Source organism: Pan paniscus, chromosome 6 (assembly GCF_029289425.2).
Source record: "Pan paniscus chromosome 6, NHGRI_mPanPan1-v2.0_pri, whole genome shotgun sequence".
Classification (NCBI taxonomy): Eukaryota; Metazoa; Chordata; class Mammalia; order Primates; family Hominidae; genus Pan; species Pan paniscus.
Genome location: NC_073255.2, coordinates 11,526,965 through 11,553,405, shown reverse-complemented (window position 1 = coordinate 11,553,405; position 26,441 = coordinate 11,526,965). Strand labels below are relative to the sequence as shown.

General features: G+C 43.3%; 1 protein-coding gene across 4 annotated transcripts in view; it reads left to right on the top strand.

The window, feature by feature from the left end:
- USP42 (ubiquitin specific peptidase 42) overlaps positions 1–26,441 on the top strand; it is a 56,662-nt gene that overhangs the window by 15,420 nt on the left and 14,801 nt on the right. For 3 of the 4 annotated variants that reach the window (XM_034963666.2, XM_034963668.3, XM_034963665.3), the window contains 8 exons: positions 15,537–15,647; positions 18,792–18,894; positions 19,833–19,900; positions 20,619–20,689; positions 22,639–22,721; positions 23,791–23,902; positions 25,223–25,363; positions 25,855–25,955. In XM_034963666.2, the coding sequence (XP_034819557.1) occupies positions 15,537–15,647; positions 18,792–18,894; positions 19,833–19,900; positions 20,619–20,689; positions 22,639–22,721; positions 23,791–23,902; positions 25,223–25,363; positions 25,855–25,955 (790 nt within the window). Of the gene's footprint in view, positions 1–7,521; positions 7,933–15,536; positions 15,648–18,791; positions 18,895–19,832; positions 19,901–20,618; positions 20,690–22,638; positions 22,722–23,790; positions 23,903–25,222; positions 25,364–25,854; positions 25,956–26,441 lie in introns of those variants that run through there. The other variant, XM_063605619.1, reaches the window with a different exon arrangement.

Genomic DNA, 26,441 nt, shown 5'->3' with positions numbered 1-26,441 from the left:
TATCTCCACTCACTGTAACCTCCACCTCTTCGGTTTAAGTGATTCTCCTGCCTCAGCCTCCCAGGTAGCTGGGATTACAGGCACGCACCATCACTTCTAGCTAATTTTTGTATTTTTAGTAGAGATGGGGTTTCACAGTGTTGGCCAGGCTGGTCTCAAACTCCTGACCTCAAGTGATCTGCCCGACTCGGCCTCCCAAAGTGCTGGGATTACAGGCATGAGACACTGTGCCCAGCCTCTTGCCTCAGCCTTTCAAAGTGTTGGGATTTCAGGCATGAGCCACTATGCCTGGCTTAGGCCATCTTTAGTTTCTCGTTGCCCAGGCTGGAGTGCAGTGGCACAATCTCGGCTCACTGCACCCTCTGCCTTCTGGGTTCAAGCAATTCTTCTGCTTCAGCCTCATGAGTAGCTGAGATTACAGGTGCCCACCATCATGCCCGGCTAATTTTTGTATTTTTAGTAGAGACGGGGTTTCACCCTGTTGGCCAAGCTGGTCTCGAACTCCTGGCCTCAAATGATCCACCTGCCTCGGCCTCCCAAAGTGCTGGGATTACAGGGGTGAGCCACTGCACCCGGCTGGAATAAATATTTTCATTAACTATTACAAAGGGTATTTTATTTTTAAAATTTCAACTTACTGATTGTTTATCGCTAGCGTATAGAAATACATTTTTCAGATTTTGATCTTATATCTTGGAACCTTAAGTCACTTATTAATTCTAGTAGGGTTTTTTTTTAAGATCCCTTAAGATTTTATAGACGCAACTATGTGATACGTGAATAAAGATAATTTTACTTCTCCATTTCCAGTCTGTGTAGGTTCTTTATTTATTTTTCTTGCTGTTTTTTTCTAGTAAAGAGACCTCCATTACATTGTTAAATAGAGGTGATAAGAGTAAAAATCCATGTCTCTTTCTCAGCCTTAGAGGAAAAGCATTCAGTCTTTTACCATTAAGTATGGTGTTGTAGGTTTTTCATAGATGCCTTTTACCAGGTTGAGTTGTTTGATGCTTGAATGTTAAACCAACCTTGCATTCCTGAGATGACTCACACTTGGTCATGATGCATTATGTGTTATTGGCTTTGATTTGCTAAAATTGTAAAACAGTTTTGTCTTCATAAGTATTATTAGCCTATAGTTTCTTATAATGCCTTTTTTTTTTTCTTGTTTTGGCATTAGGGTAATGTTGGCATCATGGCATGTGTTGGGATATGTTTTCTTCACATCTATTTCCTGGAAGAGTTTGTACAGAATTGATGTTATTTCTTCTTTAAATGTTTGGTAGATTTCAGCGGTGAAGCCATCTGGACCTTGCAGTTTCTCATGGGCAGGTTTTAAACTACATTCTCCTTTTCTTTGTTTTGTTTTTAGAAGACAGGATCTTGCTCTTTTGCCCAGGCTGGAGTACAGTGGCAAGATCATACCTCACTGCAGCCTCCACCTCCTGGACTCAAGCAGTGCTCCCACCTCAGCCTCCTGAGTAGCTAGAGGTGTGCATCACCACACATAGCTAATTTTTAAATTATTTTTGTAGAGACGAGGTCTCACTATGTTGCCCAGGCTAGTCTTGAACTCCTGGCTTCAAATGATCCTCCCCGCTTGGCCTCCAAAAGTGCTAGGACTATACCACCATACCCAGCTTTCTGTCTCCTTTTTTGTTTGATTAATCTGACCAGAAGTTTTTTAATCTTACTGATCTTCTCAAAGAACGAGCTCTTGGTTTCATTGTTACAGTTTTCTGTTTCATTACAGTTTTCTGTTTTATTGATGTTTGTTGTTATTGTCATTATTCCATTTCTTCTGCTTACTTTGGATTTAATGTGCTCTGTTCCAGTGTCTTAAGGTGGAGTCTTAGGTCATTTGATTTGAGATCTTTCTTCTTTTCCAATGTAAGTGTTAAATGCTATAAATTTCCCTATGAGTGGTACTTTAGTTGTATCCCAGATATGTTGACATGTCATGTGTCAATTTTTTTTTTTTTTTTTTTAAAGACAGGGTCTCACTCTGTTGCCTAGGCTGGAGTGCAGTGGTGCCATCATAGCTCACTGCACCCTCAACCTTCTGGGTTCAAGTGATCTTCCCACCTCAGCTTCCCAAGTAGCTGAGACTACAGACATGCACCACCATGCCTTTTGTTTTGTTTTGTTTTTTTGTTTGTTTGTTTTGAGACAGAGTCTTGCTCTGTTGCCACGCTGGAGTGCAGTAGTGTGATCTCGGCTCAACTGCAACCTGCGCCTCATGGGTTCAATCGATTCTCCTGCCTCGGCCTCCTGAGTAGCTGGGATTACAGGCACATGCCACCACACCCAGCTAATTTTTATATTTTTAGTAGAGATGGGGTTTCATCATATTGGCCAGGATGGTCTCTTATCTCCTGGCCTTGTGATCCACCCGCCTCAGCCTCCCAAAGTGCTGGGATTACAGGCGTGAGTCACCGTGCCCAGCCTAATTTTTTTTTTTAAATAGAGATAGGGTCTCGCTAAGTTGCTCAGGCTTGTCTCAAACTCCTGGCTTCAAGACAGTTGTCTTGAACTGCTGGCGCCCAGGCTAGAGTGCAGTGGCATGATCTTGGTTCGCTGCAGCCTCCACCTTTCAAGTTCAAGTGATTCTCATACCTCAGCCTCCTGAGCAGCTGGGATTACAGGCATGCGCCACCACACCTGACTGATTTGTGTATTTTTTAGTAGTGATGGGGTTTCGCCCGTGTTGGCTAGGCTGGTCTCAAACTCCTGACCTCAGGTGATCCACCTGCCTCGGCCTCCCAAAGTGCTGGGATTATAGGTCTGAGCCACTGCACCTGGCCTGTTATGCCCTCTTGATGAACTCATTTGGTTACCATTTATGAAATGACCCTCTTCATCCCAAATAATATTCTTTGCTCTGAAATCTACTTCATCTGAGATAAATTTAGCCACCCCAAGCTGGGCATGATGACTCATGCCTGTAATCCCAACACTTTGGGAGGCTGAGGCAGGAGGATGGGTTAAGCTAGGAGTTCTAGACCAGCCTGAGCTACATAGTGAGACCCTCTCTGTATAATATAAAATATTAAAAAATTGGGCTGGGTGCGGTGGCTCACGCCTGTAATCCCAGCACTTTGGGAGGCCAAGGCGGGCAGATCACGAGCTCAGGAGATCGAGACCATCCTGGCTAACACGGTGAAACCCCGTCTCTACTAAAAATACAAAAAATTAGCCAGGCGAGGTGGCGGGCGCCTGTAGTCCCAGCTACTCGGGAGGCTGAGGCAGGAGAATGGCATAAACCCCGGGGGGCAGAGCCTGCAGTGAGCCGAGATCGCGCCACTGCACTCCAGCCTGGGCGACAGCGAGACTCTGTCTCAAAAAATAAAAAATAAATAAAAATAAAATATTAAAAAATTAGCTAGGCATGGTGGTGTGCTTCTATATATAGTCTTAGCTACTCGGGAGGCCGAGGTAGGAGGATCACTTGAGCCAGGGAGTTGAAGGTTGTAGAGAGCTATGATTATGCCACTGTACTCCAACCAGGGCAACGAAAGGAGACCCTGTCTCAAAAAAAAAAAAAAAAAAAAGCCACTCCAGTTTTCTTTTTCGTATCGTTTCTCTTTTTTTTTGAGGTGGAGTCTCACTTTGTCACCTATGCTGGAGTGCACTGGCATGATCTTGGCTCACTGGAAACTCTGCCTCCTGGGTTCAACTCTGCCTCCTGCCTCGGTCTCCTAAGTAGCTGGGATTACAGACATGTGCCGCCGTGCCCGGCTAACTTTTGTATTTTTAGTAGTGATGGGGTTTCACCATGTTGGCCAGGCTGGTCTTGAAATCTTGACCTCAGGTCATCTGCCTGTCTCAGTCTCCCTAAGTGCTGGGATTACAGGCGTGAGCTACCATGCCCGGCCCACTCCAGTTTTCTTATGATTCATGTTAGCATGATATATTTTTTCCATCTTTTTATCTTTAACCTATTTTTGTCTGTATATTTAAAGTAGATTCCCTTTTTTCTTTTTTTGAGACGGATTCTCGCTCTGTCACCCAGGCTGGAGTGCAGTGGCGTGATCTCGGCTCACTGCAACCTTCACTTCCCAGGTTCAAGTGATTCTTCTGCCTCAGCCTCCCAAGTAGCTGGGACTATGGGTGCACCACCACACCCGGCTAATTTTTGTATTTTTAGTAGAGATGGGGTTTCACCATATTGGCCAGGCTGGTCTTCAAATTCCTGACCTCGTGATCTGCCTGCCTCGGCCTCCCAAAGTGCTGGGATTACAGGAGTGAGCCCCCGTGCCCAGCTTTAAAGTGAATTTCTTATAAATAGCTTATTAATTTGATCTTGCTTTTTATCCAATAGTAGCCTCTGCCTTTTATTTTGAGGCATTATACCTTTTACATTTAATGAGATTATTGGTATGAATGGGTTTAAATCTACCATCTTGCTATTTTTTTTCCTATTTGTCCCATTTATTCTTGGTTGTCTTTTAAAATCTTTTTCCTGCCTTCTTTTGGATTGATATATGATTTTATTTAATCTGCTTCATTGGCATATTTTTGATTTTTTTTTCATGATGGTTACTTTAGGTTATATCTTTAACGTATCAGTTTACCTTCAAATAACATTCCACTTCTCAGGCCGGTGCCAGTGGCTCATGCCTGTAGTCTCAGCACTTTGGGAGGCTGAGGCGGGCAGATCACTTGTGGTCAGGAATTCGAGACCAGCCTGGCCAATATAGCAAAACCCCGTCTCTACTGAAAATACAAAAATTAGCCGGGTGTGGTGGCTCATGCCTGTAATCCCAGTTATTCAGGAGGCTGAGGCAGGAGAATCGCTTGAGCCCGGGAGTCGGAGGTTTCAGTGAGCCGAGATTGCACCACTGCACTCCAGCCTGGGCAACAGAGCGAGACTCCGTCTCAAAAAAAAAAAAAAAAAAAAAAACAGGCGGGACGCAGTGGCTCATGCCTGTAATCCCAGCACTTTGAGAGGCTGAGGCTGGAGGATCACCTGAGGATGGGAGTTTGAGACCAGCCTGGTCAATATGGAGAAACTTCGTCTCTACTAAAAATACAAAAAATTAGCCTGACATGGTGGCAGATGCCTGTAATCTCAGCTACTTTGGAGACTGAGGTGGGAGAATCGCTTGAACCTTGGAAGCGGGGGTTGCAGTGAGCCAAGAACACACCACTGCACTCCAGCCTAGGCAACAAGAGCGAAACTCTGTCACAAAACAAAACAATATTCTGCTTCTCGTGAAGTATAAGAACATTTTGGTAATATACTCCATCTTTCCTTTCCCATCTTTGTGCTATTGTTGTCATGCATTGTTGTTGTATTTTTTCCTTTAAATTCATTTTAAAAGTTTTGTTTTAGACAGTTTAAAGCTTTTAAGAAATCATTTCTGTTTACCTACTTGTTTACTGTTTCCACTGCTTTTCATTCCTTTTTATGTATTCAGATTTCCATTTGGTATTTTTCCTTACTTTTGTTTTGTTTTGTTTTTTGATGCTCAGGGGTTGTTTATTTTACTTTGTTGTTGATTTTAGTTTTTTTTTTTTTTTGGTTTGAAATGTCTTTATTTTGCTTTTTTTAAAAAACTCAACTTTTTATTTGTGGTAACTAGATTCACATGCACTTGTAAGAAATAATACAGAGAAATCCCATGTACCCTTACTGAACCTACCCCAGTGATAACACTGGAATGGAATATCACAAGCACAGTAGTGACATTGATATAGTCAAGATACAGAGCATTTCCATCACCTACAGAACCCAGCATGTTTCCCTTTCCAAGCCCACTTGTGTCCCTGCCTTCCCCTTAATCTCTGGTGACCACTGATTCTCCATTTCTATGATTTTGTCATTTCAACAGTGTTACGTGAATTATGTGGTATGTAACCTTTTGGAATTGGCTTTTTCACCTAGCATAATTCTCTCAAGATTGATCCAGGTCGTTGCATGTATTAATAATTCTTTCATTGGTAGGTAGTATTTCATGGTATGGATACGCCACAGTTTCTGTTTTTTTTTTTTTGAGAGGAAGTCTTGCTCTGTCGTCCAGGCTGGAGTGCAGTGGCACGATCTCAGCTCACTGCAAGCTCTGCCTCCTGGCTTCACGCCTTTCTCCTGCCTCAGCCTCCCGAGTAGCTGGGACTACAGGTGCCCGCCACCACGCCTGGCTAATTTTTTTTTGTATTTTTAGTAGAGACGGGTTTCACCGTGTTAGCCAGGATGGTCTCTATCTCCTAACCTCGTGATCTGCCCGCCTCAGCCTCCCAAAGTGCTGGGATTACAGGCATGAGCCACTGTGCCGGCCTGATAACGCCACAGTTTCTTTAACTACTTTTCCATTAAAGGATATCCGGTTGTTTCTAGTTTTGGGATATCGTGAGTGGAGCTGCGGTAAACACATCTAGGTTGTTTCTAGTTTTGGGATATCGTGAGTAGAGCTGCAGTAAACACATCCGGGTTGTTTCTGGTTTTGGGGGATTGTGAGTGGAGCTGCGGTAAACATCCGGGTTGTTACTAGTTTTGGGATATGGTGAGTGGAGCTGCTATAAACATGAGTGTATATAGCTCTTTTTGTCAGCATGTCTTCATTTCTCTGGGATAAATGCCCAGGACTGCAAATGCTGGGTTATATGGTAGTTGCATGTTTGATTTTATAAGAAACTGCCAAAGCAATATATGAGAGTTCCAGCTTCCTTGCATCTTTGCCAACATTTGCTGTTGTCACTAGTGTTCATTTTACCTGTACTGATAGGTGTGTAGTGATAACTCAGTGTGGCTTTCATTTGCATTTCCCTAATGCTTAAAGGTATTGAACATCTTTTCATGTGCTTATTTGCCATCTGTTTGTGTTCTTTGGTGAAACATGTGCCTGTATCTTTCCCTCATTTTCTATCATGTTCTTTGTTGTTGTACTGTCAAGTTTTGAGGATATGTGGTTTCCAAATGTTTTCTCCCCATCTGTAGCATGTCTTCATCCACTTAGTGGATGTTTTACAGACAGAGGTTTTTAATTTTGGTGAAGTTCAATTGGTCAGCCTTTAGTGGATTGTGCTTTTAGTGTCAAGTTTAAGATCTCTTTGCCTAGCTCTTGATCCTGCAGATTTTTTCCTATGTTAATTTTTTCCTGTAAGTCGTATTGTTTAATATGTTACATTTAAGTCTGTGATCCATTTTGAGTTTTTTTTTTAGAAACTGAGATTTAAACTGAGTTTTTTTGTCTGGATGTCATTTGCTCCAGCGTCATTTTCTTGAAGAAGCTGTCTTTCCTCTGTTGAATTGCTTTTGTATCTTTGTAATTAAAAAAAATCATTTGGGCATATTTGTGTGTCTGTCTCCAGGTTTCTGTTCTGTTGTGATGATGTATGTGTCCACCACTCTACACAAGTCCTTGTTACTGTAGTTATGTAGTAAGTCTTGTCATCGGTTAGAATGATTCCTTCCACTTTATTCTTCAAAATAGTTTCGGCTATTCTAGTTACATTGCTTTTCGTTACAAATTATAAAATAATCTATATAAAATATTTTGCTGGGATTTTGATAGGAAGTACACTAAACTTGTGTCTTAATTTGGGGGGATTAACATCTTTACTGTGTCCCTGAAGTCTGCTTTATTCTTTATTAATGTAACCATTCCTGCTTTTTGTGTTGTTGTTGGTTTCTTTGTTTTTGAGACAGAATCTTGTTCTGTGACCCAGGCTTTGTGCATTGGTGTGATCATAGCTCACTGCATCCTCAAAATCCTCAAAATCCTGCATCCTCAAAATTTTGGTCTCAAGCTATCCTCCTGCCTCAGCCTTCCTGCTAGCTTCGGACTACAGGCGTGTCCCACCATGACCAGCTAATTTTTTTTATTTTTACTTTTGTAGAGATTTGGTCTCGCTGTGTTACCCAGGCTGGTCTCGAACTCCTAGCCTCAAGTGATCCTCCTGCCTTGGCCTCTGAAAGTGTTGGAATTACAGGTGTGAGCCACTGTGCCTGGCCCTGCTTTTTTTTTTTCCTCCTTGAGATGAGGTCTCACTCTGTCACCTGGGCTGGAGTGCAGTGGTGCGATCATGGCTCACTGCAGCCTCCAACTCCTGGGCTCTAGGAATCCTCCATCTCAGCCTTTGGAGCAGTTGGGACCACAGGCATGCACCACCATGCCCAGATAAAATTTTTTCCCTGCTTTGTTTTGATTAATGCTTGCATGACGTATCTTTTTTATCCTTTTACTTTCAGCCTGCCTGTGTCATTACATTTGAAGTGAGTTTTTTTGTAAACAGCGTATAGTTGGGTTGTGTTGTTCAATCCATTTTGTGAGTCTGTGTCTTTTAACTCTCTGCTGCTCTAGGCTGGGTGTCCTTCACCCTCATTTATTTAGAACATTGACTTTTAAGGTGATTATTGATATTTTAAGACTTAAGGCTTATTCTGCCATTTAATGTTTTGTTTTTTGTTCTGTTCTTTTTTATATATCTGTGTTTTCTTGCTTCTCTGTGGGTTATTTGAATACTTGGAAGTGTTTTTCAAAATTACGTCATTTTGCTTTACTTGAGTCTGTCTTTCTTTTTTGGGGGTGGGTCGTGGACAGGGTCTCACTCTGTCACCTAGGCTGGAGTGTGGTTGCACCATCTCAGCTCACTACAGCCTCAGTCTCCCAACCTCAAATGATCCTCCTGCCTCAGCCCCCCAAGTGGCTTGGACTACAGCTGTGCGCGACCATGCCTGGCTAATTTTTGTAGAGACAGGGTTTCACCATGTTGCCCAGGCTGGTCTCAAACTCCTGGGCTCAAGCCATCCGCCCACCTCAGGCTCACACAATGCTGGGATTACAGGCGTGTGCCACTGGGCCTGGAGCCTTTTTAGTGGTCACTTTTAGGGACCACATTTACACACACATAACTTTTACCACGGTTTACTGGTATTGTCATTTTACTAGTTTGAGGGACGTATAGAAACATTACTTCCCTATGTCCTTTACTCTCCACTAGTTATAATTGTTTTAAAATGTTTCTTCTAGGCCAGGCGTGGTGGCTCATGCCTGTAATCCCAGCATTTTGGGAAGCCGAGGCAGGTGGATCACCTGAGGTCAGGAGTTCGAGACCAGCCTGGCCAACATGGCGAAACCCCATCTCTACTAAAAATACAAAAAATTAGCCAGACATGGTGGCGGGCGCCTGTAATCCCAGCTATTCGGGAGGCTAAGGAAGGAGAATTGTTTGAATCCAGGAGGTGGAAGTTGTGGTGAGCCAAAATCGTGCCACTGCACTCCAGGCTGGGTTACAAAGTGAGGCTCTGCCTCAAAAAAAAAAAAAAAAAAAAAAAAAAGGCCGGGGCGCGGTGGCTCATGCCTGTAATCCCAGCACTTTGGGAGGCCGAGGCAGGCAGATTACCTGAGGTCAGGGATTCAAGACCAGCCTGGCCAACATGGTGAAACCCTGTCTCTACTAAAAATACAAAAATTAGCCAGGTGTGGTGGTGCACACCTCTAATCCTAGCTACTTGGGAGGCTGAGGCAAGAGAATCACTTGAACCCAGGAGGCAGAGGTTTCAGTGAGCCAAGATCATGCCATTGTACTCCAGCCTGGGTGACAGAGTGAGACTCTGTCTCAAAAAAAAAAAAAGGGTTTCTTTTATATACATTTAGAACCATATCAGACAATGTTATAATTTTTGTTTGAGAGATTCTTAGTTCTCAGTATGATGAGTGATTTTCAGTTGAAAGCTGGATTTTAAAACAGTTTTGTTTTTTGAGTCAGGGTCTTACTTTGTTGTCCAGGCTGGAGTGCAGTGGTGTAATCATGGCTCACTGCAGCTCCCACCTCCTGGGCTCAAGCAGTCCTCTTGCCTCGGCCTCCCAAAGTGCTAGAATTGTAGGCATGAGCCCCCGCGCCTGGCCATGGATATTTTGGTATTATCTTATAAGACACTGAGTCTTATCTAACCTTTGTTTTAGCCAACTTGCTCTGGCACTGCTCTGGCAGAGGAAGTGATGTCAGATGGAGTAGAAGCCCACATTCCCCACTCAGCCTCCGTTGGCACCCCAGGTGGGAATTGGGGATCGTTGTCCCTGCTGGGTGGAAGTGGAAGTTCCTGCTCCCCACATGGTCTTCACGGACACTGCAGTGGGAGTGGTTTTGTTACCACTGAGTGATGGTGACAGGCCTGCCTCTGACCCTCACCGGAGGCTGGGGAGGCCATAGTGGGGGGAGAGTTTAGAGGTGGCTTTTTACTACTGGGTGGGTGGAAATCTGGGCTCCCCACGATTGTCACAACGTGGGGTGGGACAGGGTTTGTTGTTCATCCAGTATGGTTGCAAGTCCCAGCTCCTAGTCAGCCTTCTCCACCGTTAACCCAGTATGGGTTAGGGTGCCTTGCTACAGCCTGTTGAGTGTAAGTCAAGGCTATTTACTTGCCTTTTCTGGTGTGGGTGGAGGTGAGGCCATAGTTCTTCTGTGATGTTTTAATGTCTTTTGTATTCTTTTACGAGATGGTTGCTCAGGGGCAGCCACAAGAGGAGACACAAGAGAGGCTCAGGAAGACAAAGATTTTATGCTCACAGGTCACACCATGCAGGGCCATGTGGTGAGGAAGCAGAAGACAGGAGCAAGGGGAAGGCATTATTGGCCAGAGCCTTCGTTGAGGTTTCCGTGGGAAAAGCAGGGTAGGGCAGGGGGAAGAATTTGGGATTGGCTGGTTTGAATAATTTTGGTGGTCTCTGAGCCACAGGTGTGGTCCAGAGTTGCCTGGCACCTGGCCCTGAGATGATTAGGGCAGAGGAGTTTTGCCTCCTGGGGTGCACAGGCAGGTGGATGGAGAAGGAAGGGCTCTGGATTGGTTAGTGTGTATAGCAAAGGCTTGCACGAACGCTGAGCCCTTTGCTACCTCTAAGAATTGGCTAGCCTGAGGGGCAGCCTCTCCCCAGCCAGAAAGATCTTTAGGATGTCAAAACATCATAATAATTCTTACAATTCCAGCAGTTTGGGAGGCAGAGGAGGGTGGATCACTTGAGCCCAGGAGTCCAAGACCAGCCTGGCCAACATGGTGAAACCCTGTCTCTACTGAAATACAAACATTAGCCGGGTATGGTGGTGCATGCCTGTAATCCCAGCTACTCGAGAGACGGGTGGGGAGATCACCTGAGCCTTGGGAGGTAGAGGCTGCAGTGAGCCGTGATCCCGCCACTGCACTCCAGCCTGGGTGACAGAGTGAGATGCTGTCTCAAAAAAAACAAACCAAAACAAACATCGTAATATACAGAAAAAAATACACACAGAAGCTGAAGTAGAGCAATGATTTCTAAAGGTTTCTGTCACACGAGGCTGCTCTTTCCTCATCCTTTGGCTGGAGAGAGTGGGAGCGGGATTTTGCTGGGCTTGGTTGTCTGCAGTTGTTGGGGCTTCCAGGTTGCTGACTTTAGCTCTAAGTCTGGACTAGAAGAAGCACAAAGAAACCCCAGGAAACTCACCACCGTGTCTTCCTTGGGTCTTGAGGTCCGTAGCATGTCTCTTTCTCTTTCTACCTTTCACAGCCTTTTAAGGTTCATTTTATACACAATGGTCAGGATTTGTTGTACTTGGCAGGAGGAATAGAAAACTACCTCTACTCCGTCTCCCAGAAGTGCAAGTCTCATGTTTGTTTTTGAATGATATTCTCATGGGGTGTAGAATTCTATGTTAACATTATTTGTCTTTTTTGAGACAGGCTGTCACTCTCACCCAGGCTAGAGTGCAGTGGTGTGATTATAGCTCATTGCAGCCTCAACCTCTTGGGCTCAAGTAATCCTCCCACCTCAACTTCCTGAATAGCTGGGACTACAGGCGTTCACCCCCATGCCTGGCTAATTTTTTGTAGAGACAGGATTTTGGCCATTTTGGCCAGGCTGGTCTCAAACTCCTAGGCTCAAGCGATCCACCCGCCTTGGCTTCCCAAAGTGCTGAGATTACAGGGCAGCCACCGCACCTGGCCCGTTCTTTTTCTTTTAATACTTGAAAGATATTATTCCACTGTCTTCTGGCCTGTGCTGTGCCTGATAAGAAGTCTGTTGTCGTTTTTACCTTTGTTCCTATATACATAATGATTTTTGCTTTTGTTTTTGTTTTGTTTCTTGTGTTTTTTTGAGACTGAGTTTCACTCCGTGGCCCAGGCTGGAGTGCAGTGTTGCGATCTCAGCTCACTGCAACCTCTGCCTCCCGGGTTCAAGTGATTCTCCTGTCTCAGCCTCCTGAGTAGCTGGGGTTACAGGCGCACACCACCATGCCCAGGTAATTTTTTGTATTTTTAGTAGAGACAGGGTTTCACCATGTTAGCCAGGCTGGTCTCAAACTCCTGACCTCAAGTGATCCACCTGCCTCAGCCTCACAGAGTGCTGTGATTACAGGCATGAGCCACCAAGCCAGCCTATGTAATGTTTTTTTTGTTTGTTTGTTTGTTTTTTGAGATGGAGTTTTGCTCTGTTGCCCAGGCTGGAGTGCAGCGTCGCGATCTCGGCTCACTGCAACCTCCACCTCCCGGGTTCACGCCATTCTCCTGCCTCAGCCTCCTGAGTAGCTGGGACCACAGGTGCGTGCCACCACACCCGGCTAATTTTTTTGTATTTTTAGTAGAGACGGGGTTTCACCGTGTTAGCCAGGATGGTCTCGATCTTCTACCTTGTGATCCGCCCACCTTGGTCTCCGAAAGTGCTGGGATTACAGGCGTGAGCCACTGCGCCCGGCCCAGCACTGTTTTTATCTCCAGTGCTTTTAAGATTTTTATCACTGGTTGTAAGCAGGGGTCCTTTGTGTAGTTTTCTTCATGTTTCTACTCCTGGAATTTGTTGAGGTTCTTAGATCTGTACATGTATTATTTCTGTCAAATTTGGACAACTTTCAGTGACTTTTGAAAACTTAATAACTTTTTTGGTGTAGGTTCTTTTGAATATTAATATAGACTCATGTGAACTGACAGCTCAGTCAGGATACGAAACCATGCCTCTTCCCAAAAACCTCCTTTGTGCTTTTCGTTTGTAGATAATTGTTATTTCTTGAAATATTTATGCTGTCCTTTTACCTTCAGACTCTAATGATGTATATCGGGGCAACTTAAAATTGTCCCATAGCTTACTGGTATGCTGTGTTGTTGTTGTTATTTTGAGATTTTCTCTCTCTGTGTTTTATTATGGATATTTTCTACCCATAATGAATATCTTCAAGTTCACTAATCTTCTGTGGTGTCTGATCTGTTATTAATTACGTCTGGTGTTTTTGTTATTGTTGTTTGTTTTTATTTTTTTGAGACAAGATCTTACTCTGTCACCCAGGCTGGAGTGCAGTGGTGCTATCATAGCTTACTGCAGCCTCCAACTGCTGGGCTCAGGTGGTCCTGCCATCCCACATCAGCCTCTGGAGTAGCTGAGACTACAAGCACGTGCCACCACACCTGGCTAATTTTTGTTTTTTTAGTAGAGATGGGGTTTTTCTGTGTTGCCCAGGCTGGTGTCAAACTCCTGGGCTCAAGTGGTCTGCCTGCCTCAGCCTCCCGAAGCACTGGGATGACAGGCGTGAGCCACCGCACCTGGTGCATTTTTCATCCCAGAGATTCTACTCTTCATGTGTATAAGCAGATTTGCATCTATTTCCATGTTTCTTCTTTTTTTTTTTTTTTTTTTTTTTTTTTTTGAGACAGCGTCTTGCTCTGTCGCCCAGGCTGGAGTGCAGTGGTGCCATCTCAGCTCACTGCAAGCTCTGCTTCCTGGGTTCACGCCATTCTCTTGCCTCAGCCTCCCGAGTAGCTGGGACTACAGGCGCCCACCACCACGCCCAGCTAATTTTTTTGTATCTTTAGTAAAGACGGGGTTTCACTGTGTTAGCCAGGATCGTCTCGATCTCCTGACCTCGTGATCTGCCCTCCTTAGCTTCCCAAAGTGCTGGGATTACAGGTGTGAGCCACCAGGCTCAGCCACCATGTTTCTTCTTAATGTAGTCTTCCATTTTTTATTTCCTTGAACATAGGAATATATTTGTAATATCCTTTTTAAAGTTATTGTCTTCTGATTATATTTTCTGTGTTATTTCTGGGTCTTTTTCTATTTATTTTCTCCTTGTTACTGGTCATTTCTGCATCTTTGCGTGCCTTGTACTGTTTGATTGGATGCCAGACAGAATGAATTTTATGTTATTGGGTGCTGGGATTTTTGTATTTCTTTAAAAAATATTTTTGAGCTTTATTGCAAGACAGAGTTAATTGGGAATAGTTTGATCCTTTTGTTTTAAGCGTTATTAGGTGCATCTGGGTAGCCTTTAGTCGGGCAGTTCCTCAGCCTCGGTGCTGTCAACACTTTGGGTGATTCTTTGTTGGGAGGGGCTGTCCTGTGCATTCGAGGCTCTTTAGCAGCATCCCTGGCTTCTCCCCACTAGATGCTGTAGCATCACTTAGCATGCGCCAAGAATGATTTTTACATTTTTAGAAAGTTGTAAAAAAAGATACGCCATAGAGACCACCATCTGTGGCCAGCAATGCCAGAGTATTTACACAGAGATTATTTTCTTTTTTCTTTTCTTTCTTTGTTTTTTTGAGACACGGTCTCGCTCTGTTGCCCAGGCTGTAGTGCAGTGGTGTGATCACAGCTTACTGCAGCCTCAGCCTCCCTGGAATCAGGTGATCCTCCTGCCTCAGCCTCCTGGGTAGCTGAGATTACAGGCTTGTGCCACCACGCTGGGCTAATTTTCTTTTTATTTTTTGTAGAGACAGGGTTTGACCATGTTGCCCAGGCTAGTCTCAAACTCTTGGCCCCAAGAGATGCACCCACCTCAGCTTCCCAGAGTGCTGAGATGATAGGCATGAGCCATGGCGCCTGGCTTCCACAGTGAAGTCTCATCCCTGCTGTGGGAGACTTTCTTTTAGTGTTTGAGATAAATAGTGGTGTGAGGGGGAAAACCTTGCTTTTCCAGTATAGAGAGTAGCTAGGAGCACTGGCTTTCAAATTTGAAAGAGTATGATTTGAATCCAATTATGTGTCTGTCCCATAATAACTCTTTGACATTGGGCAAACTTTTAAACTCTCTGAGCTTTTTTCCTTTCTTGTGAAAGAGAGCTAATATATACTTGTCACTTAGGTTTGTTAGAAAAGTAAATGAGGCTGGGGTGGTGGCTTACACCTATAATCCCAGCACTTTGGGAGGCCAAGGTGGGTGGATTGCCTGAGGTCAGGATTTCGAGGCCAGCCTGGCTAACACGGTGAAACCCCATCTCTACTAAAAATACAAAAAAAAATTAGCCGGGCGTGGTGGCGCATGTAGTAGTCCCAGCTACTTGGGAGGCTGAGGCAGGCAAATGGCTTGGACCCGGGGAGGCCGAGGTTGCAGTGAGCCAAGGTCACACCACTGCACTCCAGCCTGGGTGACAGAGTGAGACTTCATCTCAAAAAAAAAAAAAAAAAAAGAACAAAAAAAAGTAAATGAAAATGCATAAAAGTAGATAGCTCAAGGCATGCATATAGCAGCTATTATTTCATTTCAGGTGTGTGCCCCTGATTTGTAATTAGCCTTGATGTGTGTATATGGTTGTATTTTGCTAATTTGGAGGATTATCATCTATCTTTCAGGTCATGCAGAAGGCTTTTGTATGATGTGTACAATGCAAGCACATATTACCCAGGCACTCAGTAATCCTGGGGACGTTATTAAACCAATGTTTGTCATCAATGAGATGCGGCGTAAGTATTAACTATTGTAGTTTTATATTTGTATTTATTACCTAGTTATACTTTTTTTTTTTTTTTTTTCGAGACAAGAGTCTTGCTCTGTCGCCTAGGCTGGAATGTAGTGGCGCTATTTCGGCTCACTGCAGCTTCCACCTCCCAGGTTCAAACGATTGTCCTGTCTCAGCCTCTCGAGTAGCTGAGATCACAGGCGTGTACCACTATGCCAGGCTAATTTTGTACTTTTAGTACAGATGGCGTTTCTCCATGTTGGTCAGGCTGGTCTCGAACTCCTGACCTCAGTTGATCCACCTGCCTCCGCCTCCCAAAGTGCTGGGATTACAGGCGTGAGCCCCCATGCCTGGCCTATTACCTAGTTATTCTTAATGTCCAACTGGTGAAAAAAACCGAACCCGTCATGTATTAGAAAACAAATACATTTTGTCATACGTGGCTATGTCTTTAATAACAAATTTTTAGTAAAACATTTGCTATATAAACACATTTGAAACTTTAAAGCAAAAGATGACAATATATTAAAGACTATTTAATTTAATATAACAAATTTTAAACTATTAAAAATCAATATGTTAAAATAATTGGTAAGTTTTATAGTGTCTTTGCTCTGAAACTTGGATTTCTGTGCTGAGTAATACTAATTCTGATATTGTCTCACAGGTTTTTGTAAACAGTTTTTAATTAGTTTCAGTTTGGTGAATGAATATTTTACTATACACAGTGACAGAAATTGTCAAAGTTAATTAGGCTACTCTGGACACACTGCCTGTGGATTAGCCCTGCTCTGCAAGCAGCAGTAAAAATAAAATAAGAAATAAATAAGGTTAATTCTCTTTTTTCGGTTCTTCTTTTTTTTTTTTTTTCAAGTGAGACTGTGTCTCACTATTTTGCCCAGGCTAGTCTTGAACTCCTGGCTCAAGTGATCCTCTTGCCCCAGTTGAGTAGCTGGGATTACAGATGTGCACCACTATGCCCAACTTAATTACAGTCTTAAAAGAATATATACTCAGAGCTTAGCAAATTGGTGGATAAATTTTACTTTTTTCTATTTAATTTTTGAATTTTAAATGGGTAAGTGCATGAAATTTTCTTACATACTTTCTGTGTGTTTTTGCAGTAAACTTTTGCATCATGTTAATTTGAGTTGGAATAAAAAATGCATACAAACAAAACTATAACTGTTAATCTGGCATCTAACTGGGTAATTATAGGGATGTGTAATTATACAGTAACAAACTGTAATCTTTTTGCCTAGAAAGCCACTGAAGATTAAAGAGGTCTTATATTGGCCCTTGGCATTATTGATAGACCACAACAGACAAGCCAAAAACCTTTGAAATACTGTTGATGCCTGGCAAAATTTAGCCAGGCAGGTTTGGATTGTTTATACATGCATGCATTCATTCATTCATTCATTCATTCATTCGAGATGGAGTCTGGCTCTGTCCCCAAGCCTGGAGTGCAGTGGCGCGATCTTGGCTCACTACAACCTCTGCCTCTCAGGTTCAAGTGATTCTTCTGCCTCAGCCTCCCAAGTAGCTGGGATTACAGACGTGTACCACCACACCTGGCTAATTTTGTAGTTTTAGTAGAGACGGGGTTTCACCATGTTGGCCAGGCTGGCCTTGAACTCCTGACCTCAGGTGATCCACCCGTCTTGGCCTCCCAAAGTGCAGAGATTACAGATGTGAGCCACCATGCCTGGCTATTTATACATGTATTTATTTGTTTTTATTCATTTATTTTTGAGATGGAGTCTCACTCTGTCGCCTAGGCTGGAGTGCAATGGTGCAATCTTGGCTCACTGCAACCTCCGCCTCTCGGATTCCAGCGATTTCTCCTGCGTCAGCCTCCTGAGTAGCTGGGACTACAGGTGCCTGCCACTACCCCTGGCTAATTTTTGTATTTTTAGTAGAGTTGGGGTTTCACCATGTTAGCCAGGATGGCCTCGATATCCTGACCTCATGATCCACCCGCCTCTGCCTCCCAAAGTGCTGGAATTACAAGCGTGAGCCACCACGCCCGACCACATATATTTTTTTTTATACATATTTATATAGCAGACATGACTAACATTTTTAAACCTAGTCCTTTAAGAAAATGTCATTGCTCTTTGTGTGTGTGTATCCACTGATACACACATGGTTCAGTCATGAAGTTGTCACGTTTGTAGGTCTAAACTGGTGGAGTGTTGGCAGTTTCATGTGATTTAAGCTAGAACATTTTTATACATTTATACACATGTAAAATTCAGTATATATGTTTTAGTGTGATATCGCTTATACTTTTGTGTTAATTTTTTATTGTAATTTAAAAAATAATTTGGTCTTTTAGCTGTTTAATCAATTAGAAACAGGACTGAAATGTTTCTGTGCACCTGCAAATATAATTTCTTCTGTAGGTCATTGGGATAGAATTAGATAGGTTGGGAGATTTATATTTTGAATGGATTCTGTATTATAGAGATGTAGCACCAATTTAAAATCACCAGCATAGCATTTTGGACAAACTTGAGACAAAACAGCCAGTTTATTCAAGTGTAACTTTATTAACTTGCTAGAAACATGAGTCACTCTGTAGCTACTCTCTAGACTCTCAGAAACTCTAGCTGCTGTGGACTTTTAATGGTGTAAAGCAGGGGTCCCTAACCCCTGGGCCGTAGACTGGTACCCAATGTGGCCTGTTAGGAACTGGGCTGCACAGCAGGAGGTGAGCAGCAGGTGAGCATCCCCACTTGAGCTCCGCCTCCTGTCAGATCAATGGCAGCATTAGATTCTCATAGCAGCGCCAACCCTATTGTGAACTGTGTGTGCATGGGATCCAGGTTCCATGCTCCTTAGGAGAATCTCATGCCTGATGATCTGAGCTGGAACAATTTCATCCCAACCCCCTCTTCTGGTCTGTGGAAAAATGGTCTTCCATGAAACCAGTCCCTGGTGCCGAAACGGTTGGGGATTCTGGTCTAAAGGGCCTGATCCTGCTTATAGCTTATATTAGTGGCTTATGTTAGTGCTATTTCCTCATAAAGTAAGTATTTGGGAGTTTTCCAACCAACATATTATTATAAGATATATTTTGGGGGGTACAACTTAGGCTTATTATGTGTAATGATAAAGCCTTGTCTTTACCGAAATTTTACAGGTATAGCTAGGCACTTCCGTTTTGGAAACCAAGAAGATGCCCATGAATTCCTTCAATACACTGTTGATGCTATGCAGAAAGCATGCTTGAATGGCAGCAATAAGTAAGTACAACAGAGCGCCAGCCATGTCTTCATTGGGGATCTCTGGTTGTAGTTTATTCTTATCAGAATTCATTTTCACCTTTTTTGTTGGAAGCACACAGAACAATGTTCACTGTACCTTTTGGCTTTGCTCTGCCTCTTCCTTAGGTGATGTGCATTATTTTAAAATGGTTGAAATTTGCACGTGTGTCTTACGTAACAGTTTGAGTTGGCTCAATCATAGATGTCAGGAAATAAACATTGGTCTTGCAGCTATTTAATTTCTCATTATCAGCAGACGTCTGCAGATCTCAAACTAGCTGCTTCTCCTTTCTAGTTGTGCCTGACGTTTTCTTTTCTCTGCTGCCCTCCAGCCTGTGTTTATTTCCTGAACCCCCACCCCAATCAGTTACTGATTCCTGTAGCTAGTTCCTTAAAATCTAAATGCAGACTCAAGAGGAAGAACGAGGGGACAGTTAGATAATGCATCCCAAGCCGCTTGGTGCTGTCTGAGCACACCTGGTAGATCTCCCTCTGCATTCTCCCTGCCCTGGCACCGCCCTGTCTAGGCCTTCATTGTCCGGGTGGTGACATACTTGGGTCGGAGGAAGACTCTCTGCCTTTTCCGCCTCCGCTCCCTTTCCTCCCACACAGGCCGCAGTGCCCGGAGGCTGCCATCTTCCTGCTTCAGGACCAGACTCCTGCCTTGCTTCCCGAGTCCCTTCCTGACAGACACAGCTCCCACAGCTCTGCGTCTCCTCCCGCCACTCCCAGACCTCCCTGTGTTCTGGCCAGGCAGGGATGCTCTTGGGCTGCCACACGTGCCATCCTTTTATTTTCCATGGCTGTCCTGTTTGAATTCTTGATCTTTTGTGAGCTCCCATGTGTTTGAAATCTGGTCACAGCATCTGGAGTTTTTGCAAAGCTCTTCTCTCATGTCACTGTTCAACGTTTTTCAGATTAGACAGACACACCCAGGCCACCACTCTTGTTTGTCAGATATTTGGAGGATACCTAAGATCTAGAGGTAAGCTTTTGCTTATAAGTTGATAAAATGATACACACATGTGGTTAAAAAATGGTAATAGTAGGACAGGGTTAGTCCTACTAGGAAGGAAGGAAAAGTGCTTCTCTCCAGCCCAGATTCTCATTCCTTTTACCCAAAGGCAACCTCGGTGCCAGGTTGTAGTAAATCCTCCTGGTAGTTTCCTGTGCATGAATAAACTGGGAGCATACTGTGTGCACTGCTTCCATTTGTCTCTTCGTATTAGCAGTCTTTTACATTTCAGCACACAGGCCTAACAGCCTTCGACAGTTGGAGTAGTGTTCCATTTATTTTAGTCCCCTATCGATGGGATTTAGGTTGTTTGTGTTTTGTTATTGTTCATGGAGCATCCGTGCACACATGCTTTATGTCTGGGTAAAAATGTATATGTAGGATGAATTCTTAGTATTAGAATTTCTGGATCACAGGGAGTGCGTATTGTAAATTTTAATTCTGTCAGGTTGTCTTCTAAGAGGTTATACCAGTTTTGATTCTAATCAATAGTATATGAAGGGCCAAATTCATTACACTTTTCACCCATATTATGAGTAGTATTAATTTAAAACTTTTTTTGTTCAATTGATAGAAAAATTACAGTTAAAAAATTTTAAATTTCAAAATTGTATTTTGTCATTTCAGTAGTTGATGTTGCTGTAATGATTATACTTTGCTCATCTTTTGCATTTTATTTTTATTTCAGTCAAATGTTTAAATTGCAAGGGCGTTTCAGATACTTTTGATCCATATCTTGATATAACATTGGAGATAAAGGTAAATTTCATAATTATGGGAGTAATTACATTTTTAAAATAAGTCATTTTATGTAACTGTAGTTCATTTATAATTTAGACTACTTGTTAGAGAATATAAATTGAAAAATTCAATATGCTAAGATTTCATTTGGAGGGATTATTCAAGCTTTGTAGTAAGCATCATAAAAAAGCTTTTAAAGTTTTTTTATTACTCTTTGAATTTTCTTTTTCTTTTTTTTTTTTTTTTTTTTTTTTTTGAGATGGAATTGCACTCTGTCACCCAGGCTGGCATGCAGTGGCGTGATCTCGGCTCACTGCAACCTCCACCTCCCGAGTTCAAGCAATTCTTCTGCCTCAGCCTCCCGAGTAGGTGGGACTATAGGTGCATGTGCCACCATGCCCAGCTAATTTTTGTATTTTTAGTAGAGATAGGGTTTCACCTATTGGCCAGGATGGTCTTGAACTCTTGACCTCGTGATCTGCCCACCTCCCAAAGTGCTGGGATTACAGGCGTGAGCCACCGCGCCCGGCCTGAATTTTCATTTAATATCTTAATAAAACTAGATTTTCTATATTAGCCAAGTACAGTTGGTTATTATTATTATTATTTTTTGAGATGGAGTCTTGCTCCATTGCCCAGGCTGGAGTGCAGTGGCACAATATCAGCTCACTGCATCCTCCGCCTCCAGGGTTCAAGCATTTCCCCTGTCTCAGCCTCCCTAGTAGCTGGGACTATAGCGACTGTGCCCAGCCTGCCTCTTGCATTTTCTGAATTCCTGATTTTTTTGTTGTTTTTGAGCTTGCATTTTTCTGATTACAGATGTAATACATGCTTATGATAAAAATGAGTAACGTTGCAGATATATGTAAAATCCTTTCCTTTTGAATGCATTATTTTTAACAGTTTGATATGTACTGCTCCAGAACGTATTGTTCACTTTTTATATAAATGAGATTGTGTCTGATGTCTGTCTGGCCACTCACTGTTTCATGTAATTCTGTTGAGACCTTTCTGTGTGAGCGTGCTCTCTGGGCAGTGTGTGGTGCAGTGAATGGATAGACTGTAATTCCTGTGCCGAACTCCTTGCTGGTGGATATTTGGTTTGCTTCCAGTTTTATGTATTGCTGCAGTGAGCATCCTCTATATTTTTGTTCACTTTAATTCTGCTCATTTTTAAATGGGAGAGGATATAATTTGGTATGTAGATTTATAAAAGTGAACATCATACTACTAAATGAAAATTTTGTTTCTTTTTTCTTTTTTTTTTTTTGAGACGGAGTCCTGCTCTGTCACCCAAGCTAGAGTGCAGTGACTCGATCTCGGCTCACTGCGACCTCCACCTCCTGGGTTCAGGCGATTCTTCTGCCTCAGCCTCCCAAGTAGCTGGGACTACAGGCGCGTGCCACTGTGCCCTGCTAATTTTTTGTATTTTTAGTAGAGACGGGGTTTTACCATGTTAGCCAGGATGGTCTGGATCTCCTGACCTCATGATCTGCCTGCCTTGGCCTCCCAACGTGCTGGGATTACAGGCTTGAGCCACCGCGCCCACCCGGAAAATTTTCTTTTTACATAAAAATTTTCATTTGCTTTTATATCTTTGAGTCTTCTGTTCTTTCTTTTAAAAAATAAGGGGCACGGCTGGGCATGACAGCTCATACCTGTAATCCTAACAGTTTGGGAGGTCGAGGTGGGAGGATCGCTTGAGCCCAGGAGTTAGAGACCAGCCTGGGGGAATATAGTGAGACCCCTGTCTCTACAAAAAAATGAAAAATTTAGCTGGGCATGGTGGCCATGCCTGTGGTTTAGCTGCTCGGGAGGCTGAGGTGAGAGGATTGCTTGAGCCCAGGAGGTCGAGGCTGCAGTGAGCTGTGATTGTGCCACTGCACTCCAGCCTGGGTGGCAGGGCAAGACCCAAACACAAGTGACGGTGTGCGGTGATGTGGTGTTTGTGCCTCTTCTCTTCCCAGGCTGCTCAGAGTGTCAACAAGGCATTGGAGCAGTTTGTGAAGCCGGAACAGCTTGATGGAGAAAACTCGTACAAGTGCAGCAAGTACGTTGGGTGGTGACTTGGTTCTTGATGCCGGCTTCTCCAGTGGGGATGGCCGGCAGGCTTGGTTTGAGAGAGTTTGGTGTGTCTAGGTTGCTTGAGTTTCTGATACCCTCTGGGAAGACACTGCGTCCCTGTCGTCCAAAGGCGAGAGCCCGGAGTGTCTTGATGTGTGTGTTTCTGCAAGATGCGCAGCTCTGTGCCTGTGAAAGCCTGGGGCATGACATTATTGGGCAGATTCGGTGGGAGGAGAGAGGTAAAATTGTCTTTGCACCCCATGGTAGTGCTGCTTCAGGTGTGGCTGGGCACCCACTGTCTGCCAAATAGCATTTTCATTGACTTTCTTATGATAAGAGGGCTGCCGTCGGGTGGGGAGTCACTTTCTTCTGGGATAGTGAGACTCCTTCTCTCTTAGGGTGGGTTCCCAGGGTTTGGGATAGCATTTGCTGAAAAACTCTAATTTTGATCATTCATTAATATGTTTCCCCATGAAGTCAAGAGTGCCTATTTTAAGAAAGCTCTTTTGTATGTTTTTAAGTAGATTTCCACTTTGTGGTCAGGTAATAGAAGTAATTTTTTTATTGTCAAATCTTCAAGACCAGAGGGATTTTGCCTTTGTTTTAAATTCCACAGACATTTCTAATATTTATTTTTATTCCTTTTGTTTCTGGTTAGGGCTTTCTTTTCATATAATAATAATTATTATTTTTAAATTAGATGAATTTAAGACATATTTTCACATAATTATACCAGTCTGAACATGTTCGTTTTTCAGTTTCTTTTGAATTGAGAGGAAGTTGTGTTAACCTAATTTTAACATTATTGGTGGCTTGCGTGGCTTGGTTTTTCAGAATTGTCCTAACTTCCTTTCCTTTCATGCTAATTAAGCAGTTTCCCCTGTATTTTTAATGTTAATATTTTCACTGTTGGTTGAAGGCTGGTGGTTCTCATCCAGTGTCCTTTTTGGAACCTTAATGTGGAATGTTTGAGAATAGTAACAAGAAAGACCAAAATACCACAAATTGTGTGTATATATTCGTCTTCTTATACTTTTGTTTCTGTTTGTTTCAAGGTGTAAAAAGATGGTTCCAGCTTCAAAGAGGTTCACTATCCATAGATCCTCTAATGTTCTTACACTTTCTCTGAAACGTTTTGCAAATTTTACTGGTGGAAAAATTGCTAAGGTATGTGGATGATGTCATTAATCATGTTTTATGTCGAGCCTTTCGAGGCTTAACGTGTCTGTAGCTATTAAGGATTAAGGACTCGACTTTCTCATGACAAAATTGCTAACTATTACCTACATTTGGGCTTCATTGTCTGTTTTGTTGGTACCCATGGTTGTGAGGGGCTACAGGGAGAGCCTGTATAATCTGAAATCCAAAGAGGACTTCCTGCTAGACTTTGCCAGTTTTCACCAAAGTTCATTTTGTCTTGTTTGTTTGTTTTCTGATTGGTAGTACACTGAATTTTCCCATTTTCTTCCCACTTTCTGAAGATTGAAAGTGGTCAAAAACTAAATAGCATGCAAGAGAAATAAACGATCCATTCCTGAATTATTAAAATTAAATAATCGGCCGAGTGTGGTGGCTCACGCCCGTAATCCCAGCACTTTAGAAGGCCTAGTTGGGCATATCACTTCAAGCCGGGAGTTTGAGACCACTCTGGCGAACGTGGCAGAGCCCTGTTTCTACTAAAAATACTAAAATTAGCTGGGTGTGGTGGCAGGCACTTGTAATCCTAGCTACTCGGGAGGCTGAGGCAGGAGAATCGCTTGAACCTAGGAGGCAGAGGTTGCAGTGAGCCGAGATTGTGCCACTGCACTCCAGCCTGGGCAACAGAGTCAGATTCTGTCTCAAAAAAAAAAAAATTATGTTCAGAGTTGTCATTTTGTTACTCTGTCCTTTGATGGGTTTGAAGAATTCACTTAATATAGATCCTGACTTGTTAAAAGAAAATAATAAATGCAGCAGGATGGCCTTAAATACACTTAGATTCAGCTATCCTCCCAGTTAGCCATGCCCTTTGGAAGGTGGCTAGGCCAGGCGCAGTGGCTCATGCCTGTAATTCTAGCACTTTGGGAGGCCAAGCTGGGTGGATCACGAGGTCAGGCGTTCAAGACCAGCCTAGCCAAGATGGTGAAACCCCTGTCTCTACTAAAAATACAAAAATTAGCTGGGCGTGGTGGCGCACCTGTAATCCCAGCTACTCGGGAGGCTGAGGCAGGAGAATCACTTGAACCCGGGAGGCGGAGCTTCCAGTGAGCTGAGATCGTGTCACTGCACTCCAGCCTGGGTGATAGAGTGGCACGCCATCTCAAAAAAAAGAAAAAAGATGGCTAAATGCACTAGGTTTTTAAAATGCATTAGGTTTTTGCTAGAATATCACAGGGCTCAGGTGTTCTGTGGGTCTCCCCTCCTAGGAAGCTCTAAGTACCCTCTACCTGAATATGTGGAATGATCTGTGCTCTCGGAAATGTTTCTCCTTTTTCCATTTCCTTCTAGGATGTGAAATACCCTGAGTATCTTGATATTCGGCCATATATGTCTCAACCCAACGGAGAGCCAATTGTCTACGTCTTGTATGCAGTGCTGGTCCACACTGGTTTTAATTGCCATGCTGGCCATTACTTCTGCTACATAAAAGTAAGCTGTGCAGATTTGCTATTAACTATTGTTACATACATGCTATAAGACAGCAGTAGCATTCTTGGGGTAGGGAGAGGTGGAACTTTTACAGTTAAAATGTGAATACCCGAGGTAAAAATATTTCTCTTGGCCGGGCGCAGTGGCTTACTCCTGTAATCCCTACACTTTGGGAGACTGAGGCTGGGGGATCACTTGAGGTCAGGAGTTCGAGACCAACCTGGCCAACAGGGTGAAACCCCGCCTCTATTAAAAATACAAAAATTATCTGCGTGTGGTGGCGCCTGCCAGTAATCCCAGCTGCTCCGGAGGCTGAGGCAGGAGAATTGCTTGAACCCAGGAGGTGGAGATTGCAAGATCACGCCACTGCACTCCAGCCTGGGTGACAGAGTGAGACTCCATCTCAAAAAAAAAGAAAAAAATATTTCTCTTGACTATGTTCCATGTTTAATTAAATCTAATCTCTCTCTTTTATTGGCTCTCGTTTATAGGCTAGCAATGGCCTCTGGTATCAAATGAATGACTCCATTGTATCTACCAGTGATATTAGATCGGTACTCAGCCAACAAGCCTATGTGCTCTTTTATATCAGGTATTGTCATGAAAACAAATTGCCAGATTTTCTGGTATGTCATTTCTTCTTGTCTTATCAACATATTTGAATTCAATATTCAGTGTTTAAAAAAAAAAAACCCAGCAGCTTAAAGATCAACTCTAGCCTGGGCATGGTGCCTCACGCCTATAATCCTAGCACTTTGGGCAGCCAAGATGGAAGGATCACTTGAGCCCAGGAGTTCGAGACCGACCAGCCTGGGCAACATAGTGAGACCACATCTCTACAAAATACGAAAAAATTAGCCAGGTGTGGTGTTGTGGGCCTGTGGTCTTATCTGCTCCGAAAGTTGAGGTGGGAGGATTACCTGAGCCTGGGGAGGCCGAGGCTGCAGTAAGCCATGATTGAGCCACTGCATTCCAGCCTGAGTGACAGAGCAAGACTGTCTCAAAAAAAACCAAAAACCATCAACTCTGCCATGTGCCTTGAGAGTAAGAAAGGTAGTGTCTGAGCGGGATGATGAGT